The sequence below is a fragment of the Chiloscyllium punctatum genome, chromosome 5 (assembly GCF_047496795.1).
Source record: "Chiloscyllium punctatum isolate Juve2018m chromosome 5, sChiPun1.3, whole genome shotgun sequence".
NCBI classification, from domain to species: domain Eukaryota; kingdom Metazoa; phylum Chordata; class Chondrichthyes; order Orectolobiformes; family Hemiscylliidae; genus Chiloscyllium; species Chiloscyllium punctatum.
In genome coordinates, this window is record NC_092743.1 from 51,715,460 (window position 1) to 51,741,855 (window position 26,396).

General features: G+C 39.7%; 2 protein-coding genes across 4 annotated transcripts in view; both read right to left on the minus strand.

Annotated features, from left to right (window-relative positions):
- The window catches only part of LOC140477076 (copine-3-like), a 49,159-nt gene extending 44,253 nt beyond the window's left edge, over positions 1 to 4,906 (minus strand). The window contains exon 1 of one of the 2 annotated variants that reach the window (XM_072570299.1): positions 4,885 to 4,906. In XM_072570299.1, coding sequence (XP_072426400.1) covers positions 4,885 to 4,891 — 7 coding nt within the window. In that variant the 5' untranslated portion in view covers positions 4,892 to 4,906. Of the gene's footprint in view, positions 1 to 3,890; positions 3,986 to 4,884 lie in introns of those variants that run through there. The other variant, XM_072570298.1, reaches the window with a different exon arrangement.
- A 6,228-nt stretch (positions 4,907 to 11,134) lies between these two features.
- The window catches only part of LOC140477077 (copine-3-like), a 69,251-nt gene continuing 53,989 nt past the window's right edge, over positions 11,135 to 26,396 (minus strand). For both annotated transcript variants that reach the window (XM_072570302.1, XM_072570301.1), the window contains exons 11-16: positions 22,978 to 23,111; positions 20,962 to 21,016; positions 20,831 to 20,882; positions 16,550 to 16,683; positions 13,751 to 13,987; positions 11,135 to 12,433 (exon numbers count right to left, since the gene is read on the minus strand). In XM_072570302.1, coding sequence (XP_072426403.1) covers positions 12,308 to 12,433; positions 13,751 to 13,987; positions 16,550 to 16,683; positions 20,831 to 20,882; positions 20,962 to 21,016; positions 22,978 to 23,111 — 738 coding nt within the window. In that variant the 3' untranslated portion in view covers positions 11,135 to 12,307. The remainder of the gene's footprint in view (positions 12,434 to 13,750; positions 13,988 to 16,549; positions 16,684 to 20,830; positions 20,883 to 20,961; positions 21,017 to 22,977; positions 23,112 to 26,396) is intronic.

Below are 26,396 nucleotides of genomic sequence, written 5' to 3' on the forward strand. Positions count from 1 at the left end.
TGCTTAAATGGAGGATCTTTAATCTCCCGGATTTTCTTCCTGCAGGACTTTTTTTCCCAGCTGAAACAGCAATTCCTCCCTTGCAGTATCTTGTGTCATTGGACAATGGCTGGACATTCTCAGTGGTGACTTCCATGCAGTTGTGCACACAATATCATTGTTCTGTGTTGGCAGCTCTTTATTTTCAATATGCCTATAGATACGCAAGGCAGAAGGGATGTAGTCCAGGAGAATAGTGAAAGGTCCAGATCAGCTGAATTTATAAAGTCAAAAACTTGCAGGAAATAGAGTACCTGTAGTGAGAAATTTAATTTTATATATTGTGATAAAAACTAGGTACATAAGAGGTTTCAGAGTAGTTTTATTTAATTTAGAATCTGATTGGTAATCATCTTTGCCAGATATTTCCGAATACAGTGCTTGATAAAGACAAGTTAGAGAACACTTCTCTAACAGAAAGCACTATAAAGCCTCTTTTACGACCCAGGACATTTCAAAATATATTAGATCCAACTAATTAAATTGTGAAGAGTAGTCATTGTTGTAATGTTGGAAATTATAAAGCTCATATTAGGTGTAAATTATTTCCAATTTAATTACAAAGGATTATGTTCAATTTTGAAAGTATGAAAATGTGCTACATGAGGATGTCTAAGTTGAGAAGACAATGGTTTCCCACTGAGTTGAGATATTCTGAGGTAAACTCTAAAAGTTATGATTTTCAATAAGGAAAACATTTAAATTTAAATAAAATACCACAGTGGTTTATTTATATAGTTCTTTTAGAACTTACAATGTAAAAGCAATAAATTCTAGTACCTTTTATGTAATTAAATACCCCAAGCTGTTTCACAAGAATGTTATATAGCAAAATTTGTGTCAGATAAGGAAATATTCTGGCAGGTCACCAACGTTTGGTCAAGGGATAGATTTTAAGGTAAAAGAAAAGTAGGACGTGGTTAAAGAGACTGAATCCCAGACCTTAGAGCCTTGAAAACTAAAAACAGTTACTAATGGAAGAGCAGCATCATCTGAGGATACTGAAGACACTAGAATTAGAAAAACACAGATATCCATCTGGAGAAGAGTACAGGGACAGGGAAAGGTAACTCCGCAGTGGAATTTGAAAATGAGGATGAGTATTTTAAAATTGAGCCATTGCTTAAGCAAGGGCCGATGCAGCAAGTCCAGAGGTGATGCGTGAAGGGGACACAGGCAGCACAGATTTGGATGATTTTAAGATTCCCAGAATACAAGAGACTGGTACTGGAACTGACAAACACAGAGATAACAAAGGCATAAATAAGGATTTCAGCAGTTTGCACAGGTGAAAGAAGCTGCTCCTTTGATGGTGCAGATACATAGTTAGAAGCTCAGCCTGTGGGTCAACACTAATATTGCAAACATACTGGTTCAACCGCAGACAGTTAATACAGAGGATGTCATTGGCGAAGGAATGGAGTTTGGCATGGATACCCGACAATGGCTTCAGTTTGTCAATGTTTAATGGAGGACATTTTTGTTCCTCGAACATCCAATAGTGGACAAGCAGTGTGATATTTTACAGCTAATTAAGGGATCAAAAGGAGTGGTGGTGAAGTAGAGGCAAGTGTCTTTAATGTGCATGTGAAAAGTGATATTGTTCAGATATTGCTGTGAAGGGACAGCACTTAATTAAGAAACAACAGGCGAGCTGCAGGACACCAGATGGAATAATGCAGAAGTAGAGTCGTAGATATATACAGCACGGAAACAGACCTTTCGGTCATATCGTCCACGTCGATCAGATGTCCGAAATTAATCTTGTCCTATTTGCTAGAACTTGACCTATATACCTCCAAACCTTTTCTATTCATATATCCACCCAGATGCCTTTTAAATGTATCAGTCTCCACCAATTCCTCTAGTAGGTCATTCCATACACGCGCCAACCTCTGCATGAAAAGTTGCTGCTTAGTTTCCTTTTAAATCTTTCCCGTCTCACCTTAAACCTATGCCCTCTAGTTTTGGACTCCTCCAACCCAGTAGAAAAAGACCTTGGCTATTCACCCTCTCCATGCCCCTCATGATTTTATAAACGTCTAAGGTCACCCCTTAGCCTCCGAAGCTCCAGGGAAAACAGCCCCAGCCAATTCGGCCTTTCCCTATGGCTCAAACCCTCCAACTCTGGCAACATTCTTGTAAATATTTTTGCAACCTTTTCAAGTTTCACAATATCCTTCCTTTGGCAGGGAGACAAGAATTGAATGCAGTATTCCAAAAGTGGCCTAACCAACATCCTGTACAGCCGCAACATGACCTCCCAATTCCTATACTCAATGCACTGACCAAAGGCAAGCATACCAAACGCCTTCTTCATGATACTATCTACCTGCAACTCCACTTTCAAGAAACTATGAAGCATTCCAACATCACAAGCTGCAACATTTCCATTAAAAATTAGGCAGTTTGTGCATCACCAGATGTTATTCAGATGTGGGCAGAAGAAATCTTGTAAACTCCATAAATCCGTGTTCTTTTATTACTGGATCAATATCTTGAAACTCACTACCAAGTAACTGCAGTATCACCACCGTAACAACTACAAGAGCTTCAAGAGCAGATACAAAATCACCACCTCAGGGAAACTGGTGAATATAGTCAACAATAAATGTGACCTTGCCAGTGTTCCTAGAAATCACAAACAAGTATTAATTAAAAAGGGCTAATGACAGGAAACTTTAATGAAACAACGACAGAACATAACAGAGAAGCTATTAACATTTCAGGATTTTAAGTTTGTCAGAATGAAACCAAGCTGAGTTGCAATGACTCTGAAGAAACAGAGAGGAAATACTAGGGGGAAGCCAAAGGGAATGGTCTCTGATAAGGTAGAAGGCAGAAGTGATTAAAGGCCAAGGCAAAAAAACGAGTTGGCAATTGGGCAAGTGAAGAATCAGGAGGTGGAAATTGGGTGAGATATAACTGGGGTAAAAGCAGGCCAATCATCTCAACTCCCAGCATATATCTGGAGATATGAGGGGTTGGGCAGTCCCCGTGTCATCTTCAGTAGTGCTCCTCCATCATAAGGTAGAAAGTTGGGGTATTCGCAGTATTCAGTTCCTCAAAACCCCTTAGATGGAGAAGCAGTCTGAAATAATTCCAAAGCCACTGATTAGTTACATGTAAAGAGTCGTTGACATTGATCCAGCTTTCAAAGCGACCAGGATGTCTCGCACTCCTGTCTCATCTGTCAGCCAGGGCTCCCTGATTGGACCAGATTAACAGGGAACTCATTCTATGAGGTCCACTTGGCTGACCTCGCTCCAATCACAATAGTCCTTGCTGAAAAACCTGGGTAACAGTCAGGCTTAGGGTGACACCTGGCATAAAGCATTCACGCCTTCCCAGGCGATGACCATCTCCAAAACGATTCCACACATTCTCTTGATATTCACTATCATTACCACCATCACGGGGGCGGGGGGTAATATAACTTAAGATCAGTTCACATATACAACTTAATCAACAATGTTATTCTCACGACAGCCTCCAGCTTTTAAATAGAAGACACTGAAATTCCATAGCAGGGAGTCAATTAAGAAGTAGCAGAGAGCAGCAATGAAAACACGGATTTCGCACGAATATGACAACACAAACATAGCACTTGAGGTTTGAGTCCTCCTCTGACGACGCCCTATAACGTAAGACGGGTAATTCCTATCTCCGAGAACAAATCATACATTAACACACACAAGTGAAAACGAGCCTGGAAGGAGCCACACCTCATCGCCCTCGCACTGAAATTAGCTCTACCAGGATTCCCGAGAAAACAGAACTTAAAGAAATAGCAAGCATCTCAAATGCACACATCCTCAGCATGTCTAGGAGGATAATAAAGTTTTCATTACCACCGAAAGTTGCGCTCATCTCACACAGCAGCTCGCGAACTAGCCCAACTCCTGCCGACACAAGGTTCGATCACACTGCGCATGCCCTGTGCCAGGCGGAGCTGCAGCGGACGTCACTGGTGTTGACAGTGTTACAGTAGAGCACAGTAAGTGGGGCTGTGCAAGGGCGGCTTTTAAACGGGGGCGTTCAAACCAGGCATCTCAGTCAGCTCACAACCATAAAGAGATGTCAAAGTGTGGATCAGAGAGGTTTCATGAAAAACAAAAACAACATGCAATACTTCGGTTGCACAACAAATCACTCACAGACTAACATATCACAGCAGTCTAACTGTAAGTGGGCATTGACCAGAGGAGTTAAGTGTCTATTTTCCGTCACTGGACAAATGAGGGGTTCCTATACGTGAATGCATAATTTAAATTAGTTCAGTTAGTTCCGCAAACATTTGCCAGGTTTTTTTTCCATGGCGATGAAGTCCCTTTTTGATCCAGGAAAACACGAACAGAAATGAAAAAGTTAGTGAACTGAGAAAATGAAAGCCAATTTTTGACATCACACAAAAAAGTTATGCTATTCTGGCTGCCTTTTTATACATTTCCTCAATTTTCTCTTTCTGAAAGATTCCAAAATCGATGGTTGTGTTCTGCCACAAGATCATACTTGAATTAAGGATTCTTCGGCGCGCTTTCATTCCTAACCTACGCCATTACAGCATACTTCTAAACCACAACAGCAACTGTCAGTATTTATATTATAAAATGTCTGCCTCATTCATACCAAATTAAATCTCAGTCAACCAACTACAAGGTTATGGATCTGTACAGCTAATATTATATGGTTGGAGATGCTGACAGACTGATCTCTTTCCCGTATATAATGAAGTAAAAACGTCATTGAATTGCACGACCTGTGAAGCAACATTGGAAGTAGGTTGGACAAAAAATGTCACGAAAATTACAAAAATGTTACAACAGACTGTTCAGCCTATCTTACCAAGCATTGAGAGGTAAAAACAATGACTGCAGATGCTGGAAACCAGAGTCTAGATTAGAGTAATGCTGGAAAAGCACAGCAGTTTAGGCAGCATCAGAAGAGCAGGAAAATCGACATTTCGGGCAAAAGCCCTTCATCAGGAACACAGGCAGAGAGCCTGGAGAGATAAATAAGAGGAGGGTGGGGGTGGGGAGAAAGTAGCATAGAGTACAATAGGTGAGTGGAAATGAAACTGATAGGTCTGTGGGGGGGGGAGGGGGGGCGGTGTGGATAGGGAGAAAACAATATAGGCAGCTAGGACAAGTCATGGGGACAGTGCTGAGCTGGAAGTTTGGAACTGGGGTGAGGTGGGGGAAGGGGAAATGAGGAAACTGTTGAAGTCCACATTGATGCCCTGGGGTTGAAGTGTTCCGAGGCAGAAGATGAGGTGTACTTCCTCCAGGCGTCTGGTGGTGAGGGAGCGACGGTGAAGGAGGCCCAGGACCTCCATGTCCTCGGCAGAGGGGGAGTTGAAATGTTGGGCGACAGGGCGGTGTGGTTGATTGGTGCAGGTGTCCTGGAGCTGTTCCCTAAAGCGCTCTGCTAGGAGGCGTCTAGTCTCCCCAATGTAGAGGAGACTGCATCAGGAGCAATGGATACAATAAATTATATTAGTGGATGTGCAAGTAAAACTTTGATGGATGTGGAAGGCTCCTTTAGGGCCTTGGATAGAGGTGAGGGAGGAGGTATGGGCGCAGGTTTTGCAATTCCTGCATGGCAGGGGAAGGTGCCAGGATGGGAGGGTGGGTTGTAGGGGGGTGTAGACCTGACCAGGTAGTCACGGAGGGAACGGTCTTTGCAGAAGGCGGAAAGGGGTGGGGAAGGAAATATATCCCTCGTGGTGGGGTCTGTTTGGAGGTGGCGGAAATGTCGGCAGATGAATTGGTTTACGCGAAGGTTGGTAGGGTGGAAAGTGAGCACCAGGGGCATTCTGTCCTTGTTATGGTTGGAGGGGTGGGGTCTGAGGGCGGAGGTGCGGGATGTGGACGAGATGCATCAGAGGGCATCTTTAACCACGTGGGAAGGGAAATTGCGGTCTCTAAAGGAGGAGGCCATCTGGTGTGTTCTGTGGTGGAACTGGTCCTCCTAGGAGCAGATACGGCGGAGGCGGAGGAATTGGGAATACGGGATGGCACTTTTGCAGGAGATAGGGTGGGAAGAGGTGTAATCCAGGTAGCTGTGGGAGTCGGTGGGTTTGTAAAATATGTCGGTGTCAAGTCAGTTGTCATTAATGGAGATGGAGAGGTCCAGGGAGGGGAGGGAGGTGTCAGAGATGGTCCAGGTAAATTTAAGATCAGGGTGGAGTGTGTTGACGAATTGCTCAACCTCCTCACGGGAGCACGAGCTGGTGCCAATGCAGTCATCAATGTACCAGAGGAAGAGGTGGGGTGTAATTACGTAAAATGGACTGTTCTACGTAGCCAACAAAAAGACAGGCATAGCTGGGGCCCATACGGGTGCCCATGGCTACCCCTTTGATTCCTCCCACTTCCTCCAGACCAAAGGAGAAATTGTTAAGGGTAAGGACCAGTTCAACCAAACAAGTGTCAGTAGAAGGGTACTGTTGGGGACATCGGGAGAGGAAGAAACGGAGGGCTTGGAGGCCCTGGTCATGGTGGATGGAGGTGTAGAGGGATTGGATATCCATGGTGAAGATGAGGCATTGGGGGCCGGGGAAACGGAAGTCTTGGAGGAGATGGATGGCACGGGTGGTGTGTCGATCGTATGTGGGGAGTTCCTGGACTGGGGGGAATAGGACAATGTCAAGGTAGGTAGAGATGAGTTCAGTGGGGCAGGAATATGCTGAGACAATGGGTTGGCCAGGGTGGTCAGGCTTGTGGATCTTGTGAAGGAGGTAGAACCAGGCAGTGAGGGGTTCCTGGACTATGAGGTTGGAAGCTGTGGGTGGAAGATCTCCTGAGGTGATGAGGTTCTGCATGGTCTGGGAGATGATGGGGGGGGGGGGGGGGGGTCATGGTCAAGGGGGCGGTAGGAAGAGGTGTCTTTGAGTTGGCGTTTGGCTTCAGCAGTGTAGAGGTCAGTGCGCCAGACTACCACTGCACCCCCTTTATCTGCTGGCTTGATGGTGAGGTTGGGATTGGAGCAGAGGGATTGAGAGTGAATGCCATTCTCCTAATTTCCTGAGTGACTGAAAAAAAGGAAGAAATGTATTACATTGTCACGTGGATTTAAAAAAAAACGATATATTTCAACATAGGTGAATTGGCTATGCTAAATTGCCCATAGTGTTAGGTGCAGGGGTATATGTAGGGGAATGGGTCGGTGTGGACTTGTTGGGCCGAAGGGCCTGTTTCCACATTGTAAGTAATCTAATCTAATTATAAATGTTATGGTGTGTGAAACTCAGAATATAGCCACATCAACAGCATATAATCGAAGGGCAAAAGTCAAAACTCCGAGCAATATAAGTGGCCAGGATATGCTAAATTGGATAGGTTGTAAAACAAAACAGACACTGGCTAGCAATGCTGATTTGTGCTGCCCTCAACATAGAATCCTCCAGTTTCAAAACAACGTCCCTTCCCATGCTCCCTGGCACCAACTGAATTCATTCCTTCCACTGACCAACCAGGTCGTACCCTCTACCTGTTTTCCCTTATCCCCACTTCACCACCCTGCGCCCGCTACCCCCACACCCACCCACAATCCTGAAGAAGGGTTACACCTGAAATGTCAACTTCTCCACCTCCTGGTGCTGCCTGGATTGCTGTGTTCTTCTAGCCTCCTGCCCACCTATTATAATACAATCAGTATGACAACCTCAGGCTAAATTCACATTTGTGAGATAGAAAATAGGTGCAGGAGATGGCCATTCTGCCCTTCGAGCCAGCACCACCATTCATTATGATCATGGCTGATCATCCTCAATCAGTATCCTGTTCCTGCCTTATCCCCATAACCGTTGATTCCACTATCTTTAAGAGCTCTATCCAACTCTTTCCTGAAAGTATCCAGAAACTTGGCCTCCACAACCTTCTGGGGCAGAGCATTCCATACACCCACCACTCTCTGGGTGAAGAAGTTTCTCCTCAACTCTGTTCGAAGTGGCCTCTGGTTCGGGACTCACCCCATCAGCGGAAACATGCTTCCTGCTTCCAGAGTGTCCAATCCTTTAATAATCTTATACGTCTCAATCAGATCCCCTCTCAGCCTTCTAAACTTAGGCATATACAAGCCCAGTCGCTCCAATCTTTCAGCATATGATAGTCCCGCCATTCCAGGAATTGACCTCGTGAACCTACGCTGCACTCCCTCAATAGCCAGAATGTCTTTCCTAAAATTTGGAGGCCAGAACTGCACACAATATTCCAGGTGCGGTCTCACCAGGGCCCTGTACAGCTGCAGAAGGACCTCTGCTTCTATACTCTTGTTATGAAGGCCAGCATGCTATTAGCCTTCTTCACTGCCTGCTGTACCTGCATGCTTGCTTTCATTGACTGATGTACAAGAACACCTAGATCTCGTTGTACTGCTCCTTTACCGAACTAGACTCCATTTAGGTAGTAATCTGCCTTCCTGTTCTTGCCACCAAAGATTTGTGCCCTGTCAGCATGACATTGTTCTTTATCAAAATTAACCTGCACCTCTAAAGGAAAGATGCATTGTGGCTGCATAGCTCAGAGCCACAGATCAAGACAATGTTTTTCCAGGGAGAAAGAAGACCCTCTCGGCACATTTGACAAAAGAACAATGCAGCAGATAGCCACGGAAGTCAACGGAGGGAGTCAAGCCTGGAGGACATAACAGGTTGTACTGAGATGTTCAATGACTAATCAAGACAGAAAATGCTTTCAGATGCTTTATGTGTAGCATTCAGTAATTCGGTGTTTGATTGTGTACCTCTATTGGTTGTTCTGTGCTGATAGTAATACACAGAAACTGAACTGAAAAGCTGGAATTGTATCTGCAGATATTTTAGAAGCACTAGTAAATAAAATTCCTGTTCAGACATAAAACCTGGGTGTCAACTCAGCATTCATCAGATGCATAAGCACAACAAATCCTACCACTGTACCAGTAGCCTCTGGTATAAATTACCACAACACAATTACTCCATTACCATCAATCTGGCCTCTAACCTAACATTCCAGTGCTTCACCTTATTTTCACCTATTGAACAGCGTTGCAAGACTGACTGCACAATTCCCAAGTGACACAGAGTTGACTATTCAATCATGACAGCCACATCAGCCAAACAAATTGCATAACACTCATGATTACAATTCCCCCCCTTATTGCATAGCAAGCTAGTGCACAGTTAACACAGCAGTAGCCAACTAATCGAAAAGAAAATAACATGCAGGTATGTCAAAGCATATAGTTCTAGGAAACAGCTAAATAATACTGACCTGATACTGCTTGACCTACTGTGCAATTCCAGAACTTTGTTCTTTTTTGTCAGTTTTCTAAGATCTGTATAGTGTTTTACCTTTGCACAAAATAAGTGCTGTTCTGATATGACACATTGGCTTGTTAGACATGGTTTAGAATACAATTTTTCCTTTGGTTAACTTTTCCATGATGTGCTAAAATAGTGCGTTCCGAAAGTTGTGTTGTGTTGCGTTGCCATAGTCTTACCTGACAATAGGGGCTGCTCTCAGAGAGAGAAATGACTGGTCATGATTTAACCTGAGAGCTACCAGAGCTTAGTCAAGGGAAGAGGTTGAGAATGAGAGTCCTTTCATGGTAACCTCAAACCAGCATTGGGAATTGAACCTACACTGTTGGCATCACACTGCTCTGCAAACCAAAAATCCAGCCAACTGAGCTGAACCAATTTCTGAAAGTAAGTACATGTTCAAGCAGTATATGTGGGCTTCATGTTCTTAAGTTAATGGAACACAGAGTTTGCTGGCTGTCAGGGAGCAACAAACATCAGGATGGTTTTGGAATGAAATGAGAAGATCTCAGCTCCACATTGGAAGTTTAGCTACATGAGATCCAAAGGAGGCAAAATGTATTGTAGCCGAAAGAAAACAAGACTCTCCCCTCAATCTTAAGCTGTATCTCCTGCAACAGAAGGTCAATGTAGCAGATACACAGAAAAATACCACCACAGGCAAGTTCCCTTTCAAGCTAATATCATCTGAACTGGAAGCATATCGCTATTCCTTCATTATTGCTGGGTCAAAATCTTGGGATTCCCTTCCCAATAGTACAGTGGGTGTTGCTACACTCCAAGGTCTGCAGCAATTCAAGGTGGCAGTTCAGTCAACTTCTCCAGGGTAATTAGGGATGAGCAATAAATACTGGCCTACCCAGCAATGCCCAAATACTAATAAGTGGTTCTGCTTTGGTTGGCCTTATATCCTTGTCTAATTTCTCAGGGGCTAAGGAGAACCCCAGCAAGGCTCCAATGACCTAAGCCCTCAATTCTCCTAGTGAATCTTAAGATTCCTTAACACCTAGTAAGTTTGAATAGTAGTATTCAATTATTTAGCTTTGCGTGGAAATACTAAGAATACTGATAAACACTGATGAAATCTAGACAAAATGTCTAAGGGTTTCAAAAGTTTTCTTCAGCAAGGGGAGTTTTTTTATTTGTGCTCACCTCTTCCAATAAGATTTCAAACAGTCGACCTCCAGAGATCACAGCCATCAGTGATTACCTACCAGATGTCATGTCAATGAGCAACATCAGACAATTAGAATAACAAATCAGTCTGGGTTATCAAAGTGGCATCCTACATTGAACACAAGTGAAATCAGCAGTTTAGTTCAGACCCTCGCTTTTGGTCACTTCTGACTCATTTGGATCTTCAAGAGATGTTCAAAAATCATCCCTCCATTATGTGGAGAATACAAATGAACAACTGAGTATTTTCAGTCTTTCCAAGTTATTACAAATAGATTCAATATTTATTTCTCAACATTCCCTCTTTTACCCAAAACACCCAATAAAATTACATTAGTTAATATTAAGATGTGTTTGTGGAATTGAAGTATGCAATTGCATGGCAATCACTTTTGTTATCTGACAATTTTTTAGAGCACACGCTTTATAATCTTCATATTGAGAATGTAGCCCAGAACATCAGTTGACTGTTGACAATGTAAAGATGCAATAAAACGATCTTGTCAAATCAACAGCAATGAAACAGTTGGATTCCTTTCAGAGTAATATTAACAGATGATTAAAGTATAGAACTTATAGTTAAACAAATTCATCTCTAAAACAAACAACATAGGAAAGTGATATCTTCATGATTTCTTTATTGTGGAAAGTGCATTGTTCATATATTTTTCCATGGCAAATATGTTTTTGAATAAAAAAAAGCCTTAAAAACAGCTTTCCTGAATTCATTTTTAATCTTTGGTAATGTTGGCTAAGTATTTGATGATTTCAACACAACATAGTGCACATAATACTATATGAAAAACATAATAGATAAGTCATTTTCCAATTCAGTGTTACAATTGATGCTTTACCAAAATGTGTAATTTTGACCAAAACTGGGTTCAGTAAACAAGACTGCTATGTAAACACTCTAAGCCTACTAATTGAAAGAAAAGTTAACTCAAACAAATTTTTAGTTTTAACAGAAATACCATATGATTCATTCTAAATATTGTTCCAAAATAATAATATGTATTAAGCAATAAATTTTGCAAAACATCATCTAAGTTTAGATGTGAAGCATGTTTCTGGGAAGAGAGTTGTGTGGGGGGTGTCTCAATGACAAACAACATGAAATGAAAAGTAAAGGAAAAACCTAGAGTATAAAAGGTGTTTTCATTTTGGTTCCACTTTTCTCCTCCTACACACAGCAAATCACCATTTCATGTCTACATGGAGCAATTATACAGTTCCACAGGAACAAAGTGCCTGCCAGTTTCTCATCCAATTGGCTACTTACACATGCAAGATTTTATTTCAATCGTCTTAGTGAACTGCTCAAAACAGGGTTGCTTCTTAGCTTTATAAAATGGCCATCTGATAATTCTAGCAGTCAAGAGCAAGAACTCTTGAGTTTTCCTCAACAACCTGGGAATGCTGAAGCTAATTTTGCTGGTTATAACTCAGTGCTGCAATATACAGCAGAACATGAAAGGCTGCTTAACTAGTATTTTCATTTCCCAATTCAAACAACCCTTGGATTACTTCTGAGCAAAGCAATAGAATTACATACAAAAAGGCATAGCTTGCATCATTACGGTTGATAAATGAAACAATTCATTTTGGAAACAGGTTCAATCTTCCAAAGGACTTAAGTCAAGAAAATAATTCTTGACATTACACAAAAGGGGTGAGAACAATTATCCTTAATATCTTTCATTTATAAGAGATTAACCATTGCTTTTACAAGAGCTAAACAAGTGAAATGGCACAAACAAATTAAGTTTGAAAAGCTCAGCCTTTCAACTAGAAATCCAGAAAATCTTCAGGTTTTTCCTCCTTTGAGGGACTTATTTTGTGTGTGTTGAAATAGCAGACTACTTGTTGAGGCACTTCGGCGAGTACACTTTGTGCAAGAGCTTCTTTTGGAGCCTGTAGAAAAGGTAAAACCCATATAAGCTTAATCTTTAAAGTCATATTAAACAGATCTGGATAATTTATTTCACAATTATATTTTAGTATATACAAATAATTATAAATTATCCAGTCACCAGAATCAAGTAATTACTTAAAACTAACCTCAACCTAACCTTAACAAATTACAGTGGTCACCATTTTACTTTTTTTTTGTTCTCTCTTCACTGTGTAAAAAATGTAAGTGTATAATTTGAAGAAATATTGACTACAGCACAGAGCAATTCTTAGTTCTCCTGAACACCGAGAATACAAAGTTCAATTTAAACATAATTATCCATTCTGATAGATTTAGTTGATGTTTATGATGGGAAGGTGGGTTTTATTCTTCTCTTTTGGATTGTTTTGAATATACGTTTGAAATTAGAAAGATAATTGAAAAACTGTTTTGGTCCCTGAAAAGACTTTGGAGCAGATTAGGTGTGTGGATTAAAACATTATTAAGAGGTAACCAAGTCCATTGGCATTAATGACCACATTGAAGAAGAACATCTAAGCTTGAACTCACCAAAATCTCTTGCAAACAAAGGTCTTAAAAAAGTGAAATAAAAAATTTAAGACTGGTATTAGAAGGCTCTGTTCTGAAAACATTTAAAAAAAGGACTCCCAAAATGGACTACCGCAATTTAATATGCTAGAATTACAGAATGATACGGAATCAAGGGAAGATTATTTAAATAATGTCTGTATTGATTGAACAGCAATCAATAAATGCTACTCGAGCTTTTTCATCCATCCTTCTGCTTTGTCAATCTTGTCTTCATGTTCTCACTATTCATTTCATACTATTGGCTTTAGTTTTGGTCATAAGACTAATATGTGCCATTTTGACAATACCACTCAAAAATCAAAACTCAACAACATTATGATCATAAAAACTTTATCTTATACTAAATTGAAGTAATTGAGGCTAACATGATTTGCTTTTTAGCAAATCCATAATAACATTCATTTATTAACTCACTTCTTCAAATGAGATTTAATTTTGTCCAAGGAAACTTCCAAATTTTCCCTAATAGTAACTATAGTAGTCAAGTTTATCACTCTTCCCTTTTAAAATAGATGGAATGTTTGCAATCTTTCAGGCCTCTGGAATTTTCCCTAAGGAGGACGGTATTTTATTTACAGTTATAATGATAAGAAAGACTCCTATAAATGGTTAATGCCAAACATTTATTTCAAATTAAATGCTTTCAAATCAGCATTATCATAACTAAGTTCATATAATCCGTGAAGTAGACCTCAAATATTAATATCTACAATAAACATACTTACATTTTGAAATTTCCGAAATGGCACAAACTGGACAATATCCCGCACAGCTACTTCCCCAGTAGGTGATCTCAGTACACCATCATCACCATCCAGAAATTCCATGGCACTAAAATCTGCTCCACCAACACCAATAATGATAATGGACATCGGCAACTTAGAAGCATTAACAATGGCCTGCTTGGTGTTATCTAGATCTGTGATCACTCCATCCGTAATGATCAGCAAGATGAAATATTGCTGTTAAGACAAAAATTTTCACAGGTCAAAGATAAGTTGCCAAATAGGGTCACATCAATGGTGCACCTAAATCTAATTCTTTTCCACCAACATCAACTGAGAACATGGTAAATAAATAAAAACTAAACAATAGTTTATCTTCTTTGGAAAAACAAATCTACAAATTGAGACATTCTGATATCTCTCAAACTTCTGCTGGACTTCATTCTAAGTTAAACAAGCAGATGTTGATGCCACTTCTGATGCTGTTGATGCCACTTCTGGGATTTTCTATTTGAAATCACGTAGGATGAACAACACAGCACATAAACATCAACAGATGTATTATCAGAAGATGGATAAAAACAGGATGACATCAGTTGTGTCTTGGCAGTGTTGCTCACAGAAGCATGGCATTTTGTTTTTACATCCAGATGTTTCTGAAGTGCAAATAACAAAATGACAACCTTGTAGTGTAGGTTGCATTGATATTTCATGATCATTTGCTTTTCAGTGTTTGAGCAGCTTCTGGATGGAGAGTTTACTGGAGACTGGTGTGGAGCAAACTGATGCCAACAGTACAGGATTCCATCCCCATTCTGGCTGGGGTAGATTCAGGGGCTGTTGTTTCTCTGCCCTAACCACAGTGGATGTCAAGGTGCTGTAGGTCAAACCGGGCTCCAGACAGAGAACCCAAGATAATGATTTGGGAAAAGATATGATACACCCAATTCTACCCCGGTGAAAATAGGGTGGCACATTGAACATCAAATTAATATTTATCATGTCACCTCCCGCTTGTAAAAGATCAGAGTAGACAAGCAAGAGGATGGGTGTGTGGTGGTGGTGGTGGATTATGGGTGGAAAGAGGAAAAGTAGTGAGATAGTGATAGGTCAATACAGGTGGTGGGTATAACTTGCTTGGCCAATGGGATGAATGAATCTGGTTGGTAGCTGGAAGGAAGGGTCAGTCAGAGGGATGGATGGGTGGGAAGGTTATTTGAAATTGGAGAACTCACTGTGGAGTCCTCTGGGCTGTAGGCTGCCCAGGCAGATGATTAGGTATCATTCCTTCAATTTGCAGTCTGATTCATTGTGGCAATGGAGGAGACCGAGGATGGTCATGTCAGAAAGGGAGTGAGAAGGAGAATTAAAGTGGACAGTGACTGGGAGATCAAGTTGGCCTCTGCAGGCCTGGCTGAGATGCCCAGTGAAACATGCCTCGAGTTTACATTTGGTCTCACCGATGTAGAGAAGACCACATTGGGAGCACCCGGTTACAGTGAACTAGGTTAGAGGAAAGGCAGGTAAATAAGAGAAACATGGAATGAGGTGTCAGACAGTGATCACACTTGTAAAATCATACTTCTTACTAAGCTTTTGAGAATTGCCAACCGGAAAAAATAAAGGGGAAAAAAATTGAAAAGCTCTAATTAATAAGTGGCATTAGAATCCCCGAGGAAATAAACATGAAACTGAAATGCATGAACTATAAAAGCATAACCCATAATAGCAGTTTATCATTTAAAAAAGAAGTCTGTAACAGGTTACATGATAGACATCAACGCAAAGTTTGAAATAATTTTATCTACGTTGTATAATTCACCTCAGTTTACCAGAGTAGCACTAAGTAAACTTTTCATGTTGTGTACATATTTTTGGTTCTGCCTCAGTATCTTTATATACAAAACACTGTTTTCTTCTCCATTATTGAATTATCTCTTATCACACCATTATCATGATTAACATTTACAATTGAAATTGAACTATTTACAAATTGAATTTTGCAGTCAGTCAATCATTTATCATACTTTATCTAATATGCAAACATTGCAGATGTATGCTTTGTGAATTTTGAATTAATCTCAGGAGAAAGCACTGACTTTAGGGACAGCTACTCTTTCTAAATAGCAGACTTTGCAGATGTGTTTTGAACTTCAACTCTCTACTGTCCCCAGGGTAGGAATGTTTCCATTGTGGCCATTGAACAAGACTGAAAAAAACGGAAAGTACCATGATCTCTCTTGCTACCAGTGACTCATTTAGTACTTATGACAGAGGAAGGCATTTAAATGATACAGGAACCAAGATTATTAGAAAGATTATAAGAACTATCCAAACCTTTTAGACATAGACATAACCAGCTGGACTGGTTACAGCTTGTAAAATTAGGTGCAATATTTAAACTATGATCCAATTAAGGTCTTCTACACATTTAGCAATATTTTTCTATTACTATATGCTCTGCATTAAATCCAAAACTAAGGATTCTGCTTTCCCTCAGAATTGTGGTCCGAATTTTAAGTGAGTCATATGTCAGAATAATATCACACTGCTTCTATATATCATTTGAAACCATAACATCTATTAAAAAGTATGGCATTTCCATAGCCTTATTTTCAATGTGATACTGTACATTTTACTATGAAAAAAATGAACACTGACAAACATAAGATTCTCACTGCAGCTAGAAAATGTTGGAAGATTAAGAAAAAGGAGCCCATCAAAATCATTAACTTATCCTTAATATTTTTCCCTGCAGATAGTGACATTCTCTATTTCTGGGGTTCTCTTTATACTTACAGAAGCTGTTGGCTGATGAATTGCAGCAGCTGCAAATCTTGCCACATGGTTTATTATGGGAGCAAAGTTTGTTGGTCCATACAGTTTGACTTGGGGAAGACAGTTGTGGTAGGCATCCACAATTCCTTGCACTCCTGATAAGCAAATAGGTAGAGCATTTTTTTATTGCAGACAATCTAGCTTGGTTGCAATTTTAGCTTTCATCTATTTAATTTGTTTACAAAGCTAAAAGGCTATTCCTGTGCAAATCATAATGCAACTTTAGGCTCACAATATCTGGCAATGTATAAGGTTGAACAGCAATAGTAGGAACTCAGGCTAAATTGAGGAGTTTCTGGCATTCTACTTTCCAAAAGAGCACATGCAGCAAAATAACAATTATAGTCCAAATCAAATGTCTAGACTTCAATGAACTATTTCTATCTCAGAATAATTGAAGAAAGTTTGAAACTATGTACATGCATTTTGTAAATGCAAAAAATGACAAAATTGCATTGTGCAGATTTAAGACCTGATGCAGAAATAAATTCTTCTAGTCTTGATATTTTTGAAGATACACTTTTTGTTTCCCTCCCAATAAGACTTAAAACATTCAAAATTTAGCTGTCAGCCTTGACACATTAGTTGATCTCCCAAAACAGAAGCTGTGGATTCAAGGCCCACTCCAAGAACTTCAACAACCTCATCAACTGACATTTCAGCATGGTGCTGACAACTTGCTGGACAGAAAGCAGGTGATTTTTTTTCATTTAAACAGACTGGAGGTCATAGCATACACTATTAGACTTAATGACTGAAGCCAAAGACAATGGTATAGATCTTCTGGTCAGCAGAGGAGCTGAAGCACATGCCACTGATCCAGTTTAAAACTGCTTATCTATTTATGATGGACCCTTTGGTCAACTGGTCTCAGCTCCAGCAATGAGCAAAGTGGGAGGCCTTGTACCACTATGTAATATAATAGTAAAGCCATGTGTGCTTTCTCATCATATGGAAAGGACATGTCCATTAAGATGTATTTTCAGTTCACTGACTTGAGTTTTTAAAATGTCCCTGGCTTTATCACGTTACCCCCTAAACCGCACAGTTAACTGGCCCCCACTCATGTGAACATCTTTATAATAATTACCTTAAAGCACATATAAAGCATCAAAAATGTTCCCTTTTAAAAATATTTATTTAATTAAACCTATGAAAAACTAACTTCAAAAATGCAAACCTGAAAAATAAGGGAAAATCTTAATAATCAGTAAATGAGTAATGCTGTTCTCCAAATGTCAAAAACCAACAATTACTTTGAATCAACTGCTGAAATTTGGAAACTCTGATTCAATACATCTTATTGTAAAGCATATTCTCCCTCTTTTCATCTTCAAAAGTGAAGATGACTGTGTTGATCACTTGGAGGTTTCTGGTAGGGTTCAGGTGGGTACATAGCTAACTGATGATGCCAATCAGCTCCCATAAAGTTCTGCTGCAAATAGGACAGCTACTGCAGTCTCTTATGTGTACTTTGTCTTTAAGAGAATTCACCTTTAAGAATTCTATGAGCTGTGGGGATGTAATTTTGAGACTCTACCTGACAGTCTGTCTGCTTTTAGTTTGCAAGCTGCAAGCACAAATCAACTGGTTTGCTATAATTCCTGCTTCATATTGCAAATACTACAGTTTTAAATAAACTGACCAAGTTACTTAATCTCTAATAAGTGACTAGATCATTAACATGGCATCGTGAATGCTGATGAAAAACATCACACTGATAGGGCATATCGTGCTTCAACACAGTCAACAAGCAAGTTCATTTATAGGTCGAACACAGTCTCAAATCTTGCTAAAGTGCATGAGACAACCCTCAACGTTGTTAATTGCTACTACACCAGATTGTGTGAAAAACACAATTTTACTGGTAAACAGACAAACCCATATTGAAGCAATTTAGTTCACTTCACAAAGTGATCAGGGTGTGTACCAGATTGATAGTGAGCAAGGCAAGGTCAAAGTCAAAAAGTGTGGCGCTGCAAAATGCACAGCAGTGGAGAAGGAAAATGGACAGGTAGGTCAGGTCATGAGGGCAGTGCCAAATTGGAGGGTTGTATCTGGGATGAGGTGGGGGGCGTTTGGAAGAAATGTGGAAACTGGTGAAGTCGGTGTTGATGCAGTGTGTTTGGAGGGTCCCAAGGCAGAAGAGGAGGCGACCTTCCTCCAGCTGATATGGTCAAAGGCATGTGTCAGAATGGCTGTTGCAGTGTAACAGGTAAATGTGAATTTATAGATATTGGTGTGAGAAACAGGAAAAAAAATGTATGATTTAAATGGTGATATACTGGGATGTGTGAATGTATGATTGGATCTAGGAGTCCTTGTACACCAATGAAAATAGACAGTACATGCAGGAAGCAATTTGGAAGGCGAATGGCACATTGGCTTTTCTTGCAGGGGGATTTGAGATCAGACATAGGTATATCTTACCTCATTTAAAAAGGGCCTTGGTGAGAACACACCTGGAATATTAAATGCAGTTTTGGTCTTCCCACTGAAGAAACGATACTTTCCACATAGTGAGTGCAGAGGAGATTAACTAGGTCGATAATGGGCATGAAAGGACTGTCCAATAAAGAGAGATTGGTTTAATTGGGCCTGTATTCACCAGAGTTTAGAAGGAATTGATTGAGAAATATAACGTTCTGACAGAGCTGGACATACTTGATGCAGGGAAGATTTTTTGGCTGTGGAGTCTAAAACCAGGGAACATAGTGTCAGGATAGGAGGTCAATCATTTAGGACTGAGATGAGGAAAAATTGCTTCACCCCAAGAGTAGTGAGCTTGTGGATTCCTCCACCACAAAAGGCTGTGGAGACCATGTCACTGAATATATTCAAGAGATAGATACATTTTTAGATATTAAAGATATCGAGGGGCATGGGGAGAAATTGAGATTATGGCTTTGAGAAAAGCATTAGCTATGAATGGGTCCTTTATTTACAAACATGCAACTTAACGAACATCATCCCATACAGGGATATAATTTTGAAGACTGAACATATGAACATTTCTTGTACTTATGACCGGCTGCTTTGTATTGTCCTGTGTTCAGGAACAGAACCCATTCGGAACCTACGAACTGCCTGAATCAAATGGTGGAGCCAGCTCGAAGGATCGAATGGCCTACTCCTAGTTTCTGTACTTGAACCACCAAAGTTTTTGCACACTTGCTTAATTTGTCTATATCACTTTGCAGGCTCCTTGGGTCTTTTATACAATTTACTTTCCCACCTACTTTTGTGTTAGCAGCAGAATTTATCAATTGTACATTTGGCCCTTCACCAAAGTCAATGCCATACACTGTAAATAGTTAAGGCCCCTGACTGGATTCCTTTGGTACCTCCATTTATTACATCATGCCAATGTGAAAAACAACCATTTATGACAACTGTTTTGTTAGCTCACTTATCTTCGATCCAAACTAACGTGCCCCAACAATAACTGTTATTGTTTGTAGAACCTTTGATGTCATATCGTCAAGTCTTCTCTGGAAATCTACATACAACGTGTCCACATGTTGCTACTTCTGAAAATAACTATTATACATTGGTCAAACAAAATTTCCCTTTCACAAAGCCATGTTGACTCTGCCTGATTGCACTTGGATTTTAAGTACCTTGTTACAACATCCTTAGCAAAAGATTTCAGCTTTTTATACAGATATTAAGCTTAATGGCTTGCAGTTGTTCTTTTAAACTTTCAGAAATAAAGTAATACATTCTGAACATTTGAAAAAAGCGAAGAGTGTTTTTGGAGTTTTCTGCACAAAAATCTTTGAAAATGAATTTATTATTTGTATTTGTTATGGAAATTAACAACCCTCCCTTTATGAGATGAATACTTGTCAACTTGAAGTCCAGATTGAAAAGATAGTGAAGTTTGAGACTGTAGATATTTTTACAAATGTATGGGATCAACATTGCAGGCTAGCCAGCATTTGTTGGTAATCCCTAAGTGATCAGAGGGCAGTTCAGAGTCAACCACGATGCTGTTTTATCCATAGGTTGAACCACGTAAGAGTGGCAGAATCCAGTAACTAAAAAGAGATATTAGGAGCTCAAAAGAGTTTTTAAGACAACCAACAATGATTAACAATTGCAATTTGGCTCTCTTTGAAATAGATGACACAATGTGCAAATATTCCAGGTTTAGGACCAAATTCTGAATGACCACTATTCCCAACATCCGTGATTGACTGTTTTCGACCCAATAGTGCACATTTTTGTCCAATTGCATACCTGCACAGTATGGGTTGTCAGGTTTGAAGTTAATGGAAAATTCATGTGACACCTGAAAGGAGACAAAAAATTGTATAAGATTTGATAACTACAGTTTAAATGATTTTTAATATAAACTGGTCTAAATTTACCTGCCAGTTAGGGGGTATCTGTGCACCAAATCCCAATGCTGGGAACATCTTGTCTCTACAAAAAAAAGAGTAAGAAGCATCATCAAAACGGTCATGTGGTAGGAGATCAATTAGAAGTATTCCCCAGTTTATACTATAGGCTGGACTTTTCCTCTCCAGTGAAGGCAAGAGCAAGATTGGTTCAGTAAAAATTTTAGAATTTTTGGCTGCAAATTCTACCCTGTAGTGCCTTTCCAACTGTGAGTTACTTTTATGTGGACTTTTTAAATTGATCTGCAAGGCTTCAAGTGCGAACCCTCAGAGGTTGGATTAGATTGAGAATCCCACAGGAAATTTAAAGTTCCTTGACCTCACTTTTTCTTTGTGGTAATGCAGGCTTTTTCAACAGTCATGTTTCAGAGCTTGTAACTCCTGATTAAAGGCTCCTGAGGAGCTGAAAATAGTCTGATCGATTAATGTTAAATATTTTGATACCTTCAAATGTTACCACTACAGGCTGCAATGTGGACATGTTTTTAATGGAGTAATTAATCATAGGGCTCTGTCCTGCAAAGGCAAGTTGAGTGTTAACATTGACCAACTTTGTCTAAGTGTTGAAACGTATTACCGTACCTTTACTATTCGAAAAATGCCAATATATATTCAAAACTGTGGAAAATGTGCTGAAAAATCCTTCCATCATGTCTTGGACTCAATTATTAACTTTAAAAAAAAGTGTAGTTCTGCCATTGATATTCAAGTATAACAAGAGTAGATGTCAACAAACACTTCAATGTGACAATAGTGATACTTCACAAAATGCTGCAAATCCAATGACAGAATGGATACTCCAATATCAGTCTCCTCTCTCAGTCCAACATCCCTACTATTCAGGCATTGGTTATCGTCATTCAGCAATATTGACCAGGCCAAATCTTCCACAGGTCTGACACAAGACTTCCAGAACAAACTCTCTAGTCTGAGCTCTGTAGTAGCAAATGGTAAAGATGAAGGCAGAGAAAATGCTTCAAGGGCATGCTTAAAGACTATGAGGAAAACTCATTATCTCCACTGATTCGTGGAAGTCTGGAGCCCAACACTATCCAAACTAGAGAAGATTCACAAAGGGGTCGTATACATACAAAAATGGCTCAATGGCAGGCATTGCCATTGCCACGACAGGTCCAGATAGAGGTTAAATGTAAACATTTGAAGGTGTGTGCACAAAAGCCCAGAGTATCATCTTCAATTTGGAGGGTTTATCTAATAAGAAGAAATTTTAACTGACTTTAGACAAGTTTGGAGATTAATCAATCATAAGAAATGTGGATGATCTAACTGGACTTGTTTCTTTTAAATAGTGTTTCAAAAAAAAACCCCAAAATACAGAAATTAGTAAGTCTGGTAAAGTGTGGCTTAAAATGCATGTACTGCCCAACAAATTGTTGAGTCATAAAAAGCAACTCAAAATAAAGGATGGTGTAGATTTTCTGTAGCCCTTACAAAACCAGGTTGGGTGAGATTATCTTCTTGACAAACTCTCAGAACACACCAACACCTGATATGCTAACACATCAGCAACCCCATTCTCTAATTACATTTGTGTTTGTCAGTTGGTGGCACGCATATTCTATTTCACACAATCTTAGAAACTGCAGCATCAACTAGGAGATAATAATCCTTCATGCACTGTGTATTTAACTATTTCAAATCACAATATTAATTTACTGCAATTTGAAGTGGATTTCTTTAGACAAGATGAAAATGACAAGGCATATCTTAAAATTGCTGCAAGTTGTTTGTAAACATCGTAAGTGTGCAAGTGTAGATCTTGGGTAAAAAAGGTTTTAACTAAATGAGAAAACAATTTTTATTGGTATATTTAGGAAATGTTATTTAGCAATGGTTAATAATGAAAAATTAGACATGTAAAAGAATATGTATTTATTATTATGTTAATGGGTCAAAATCCTCTCATTTGCAGCATCCTATTTTATCTCAACAATGCTATTAATAAAGTAGACAGGAATACATTACGTATCGTAGTCTTGAACAACCATTCCAACAGACCAGATTGCCATCAAATATTCATTAAATCCATTAGGATTTATATAATGTAAAGAGTCAGGTGAACGAGGATCCCCATTGGAGCCTGTAAAATCGATACCAACCTGAGAATGAAGAGATCAAATAAAATTGGTAAACGTATACACTCCATTTCCAGTAATTGCTCAGGGAGGCAAGTAAAATAATTTTATTACATTTCATGAGCTATTCCTTTTGCATTTTTGCTTTGTAAAACCATGACCTTAACTAAAGGTGCTCACCTCGGATTAGAAAAGAAAGAAAATGACTGGTTTAATATTCTCCAAGTTTAATATATGAATAATTTACCACGAGACAGTGTCAGTATACTTTGCAAACATACAAAATCTGATGACAGGTTTATGACCTGAAACATTTGGGAAAACTTTGGTATGTGTGCAAGCTTGCATGTTTGTGTGCACAAAAGGAGGGAGTGGTCAATCCCTGACAAAAATCCCCAAGTGCATTGGGAACATTGTTCCCAAGAGCCAACTTCCACATTACACTTCAGTGCATTAGGTTACACTTCCCACGGGTCAGATGGGTTGTCAGTAACAGGAGCGTTATTAACATGACTTTTACAATGTAGGCCTGCATTTCCCAGTTTTTGTTTTAAAAGAATGAGAGACTGAGGACACTAACAACATGGCAGTGAAATATGTCAATAGTGTTATATTATGGTGTCTCAGGAAGGATACTTTCATCACTATCTCACTAAATGTTATAGGGATAATGTAGGCAATGCCCAAGTACACATCCTTGGCTGGAGGCAAAACGCACATCAAATAGGTACTGCTAACTCAGCTGCTTTATTGCCTGCTTGTGTGAAAGCCTAAATTCATATCACTTGTGATTGAAGGTTAGTTTTACAACATACAGGTTTATAACTTTGATCTGCTTTTTGGAGCGCTGATCTATTAGATCATCATGACACTACTATAAACCTCAGAGGCCCACCACACTGTGACCAGCACCTGAAGCTGGAATATTAACAGCCTGCTGCTCACACAATCAGAAAGGTTATCAATGGAGAACTACAGATCACTGCAGAATATACTAGGCACACTCTAGATACAAGATACACTTTCTCAAGTGCCTCAAGTTGTTAAACTGTTGATTGGTTTCACATTCACCAACTACCGGAGTCAAGATTCATTCAGCTTAGATTGAATCATTACAAGAACATATGACCCAACCCAATCTGCACCCCAGTGTCAGTAAGTATGTATTTCTTTGCATGTGCTCAAGTAATACTTCAAATCAATGCCCTCCAACTAAATTGTAGTGAATAGTGAACTGTGTTGGATAACAGAGTGGTAGACATTTGCAGTCTATTGGAAAAAAACATTCTTTTACGAGATGGATGACTGAGGACTTGTTTGCCAGGCTGAAAAATTGTTTTCTTTTTGCCCTCCCCCACCAAGATGACAGCAATCAAAATGAGGAGATGCTCAGGATCAGGTCCATGACTTTGGCTGGGTTCTCACAATTGTATGAGATCAGTGACTTCATATGTGGCAATCAAAACAGCACAAGATCACCCAGAGTTTTGGTCAATCACAAGGACTTGCACTTCAAATTAGCACTGGTACTCAACCAAACCAAATTTTTACATGGGTCAGTTCAAGATTCCTGAACAGCTGCTAAAAATATTTTGCTATAATCATATTCCACACTCTTGGATAGTTACCAGAAAACACACAATGATTGGCTGCTCAGAGGCAAAGGACATCTACTTAAAATGTTGTAGATGGTACCCACAAGGAATCCAAACAATGAGGTTGTGAAGCAATCCAATGTAAACCTTGAGAAAGTGCCACAGAGAAAGCAATCAGCTTGAAGACATACCAGATGCGTGGATAGAGCTGGGAGGTACCCTCCATCCAGTCAGTCAGATTCCTGAGAATGGTGTCACTGTGCTAGAATCTGCACAAGCCCGTACAACAAAAAGGTTCAGGCCTTCGGACAGCAATGTCCTATGCCCAAACATCTTAGATTTATCAGTGACTTTCCTCCATCACAGGAACAGAAGTTGGGATATTCACTGATGATTGCCAAAGTTCAGCATCATTCACAAGTCATCAGATACTGAAGTATTCAAATGATGTTGTTATCACCACCATGTCTTCCAATATCAAAATCTGAGAAGTTATCATTGACCAGAAATTTAACTGGACTAACTATAGAAGTATAGATGCTACAGGAGCAGGTCAGAGATTAGAAATCTTGGAGCAAAGTCACTCACTTCCTGTCTTCGCAAAGCCATCCTACCTCTAAAAGACACTAGCCAAAAGTGTGGTGGAACACTCCTCACTTGCTTGGATTATTGCAACAGCAGCAGAAACACTCAAAAATGTCAATATTGTCCAGAACAAAGAAGATCAGTTGATTGGCGCCACAGCGAAAATCATTCAGCCTCCCCACTACTGAAGCTCAGAAGCAGCAAGGTGTACCATCTATATTTACCAAGGTTCCTTCCAAACCAATGACCATTTCCACTTCTTCTAGAAGAAGACCAGCTGATATATAAGATCACCACCACCACCAAGCAACTCACCATCTACCCTTGGAAATATATTGCTGGGTCAAAATCCTGGAAATCCCTGCCTAGCAGTATTGTGGGGATATTTACGACAAATGGATGCATCAGTTTAAGAAGGCAGTTCACCACCACCACCTCAAGGGGAACTAGTGATAAATGCTGGTGACACCCACATCCCATGAATGAACTAAAGTAAAACAAGGATTACTAGGTAGTGAACCTGATGCAGTCAATACACTAATGACAATCATTGCTAGCTTAAACTCCATCATATCATGCATTTGACAAGGTCTGAAAAGGGAATTCTTCCCTTCTCCATTCTCTCCCATTGCTAAAACAAGGAAAGCCTTAGCACATTTGGACTTCATTCTGTCATTCTCTCAACTGCAAAATAAATTGTTTAATACTATTGAGACCTTCATTATCTTATTTTTTTTGTTTGGAGCAGTGAACTGGGAGCTGACAGTTGAAGATGATCAATGAGCTGAGAGCAGCAGTTCATTTCTTAAAAAAAAAATTGATATAGGCTTATGAAGTCAGGCCTGGAAGTTAATTGCAGTTTTGATTCTTGCTCAAAGTACTCTATAGATATGGAGAGGCATTATACCCAAACAAACGGCAGATCTTTCCACATCAACAGCATTCTCAAATGGTGCTTGATGCCAAAAGAATGTTGAAGGAAAAACCAAGAAACCAAAGTTTGCACCAGTTTTGGATTACGTTTTTTGTCAGAATGATTGGGGCTGCCAAAGCTACAGAATGGAGGACTGATTGCTCCCTGGTTATCCTCCGATTATTAACTTATTGAAGGTTTTGAGAATTAAACTCA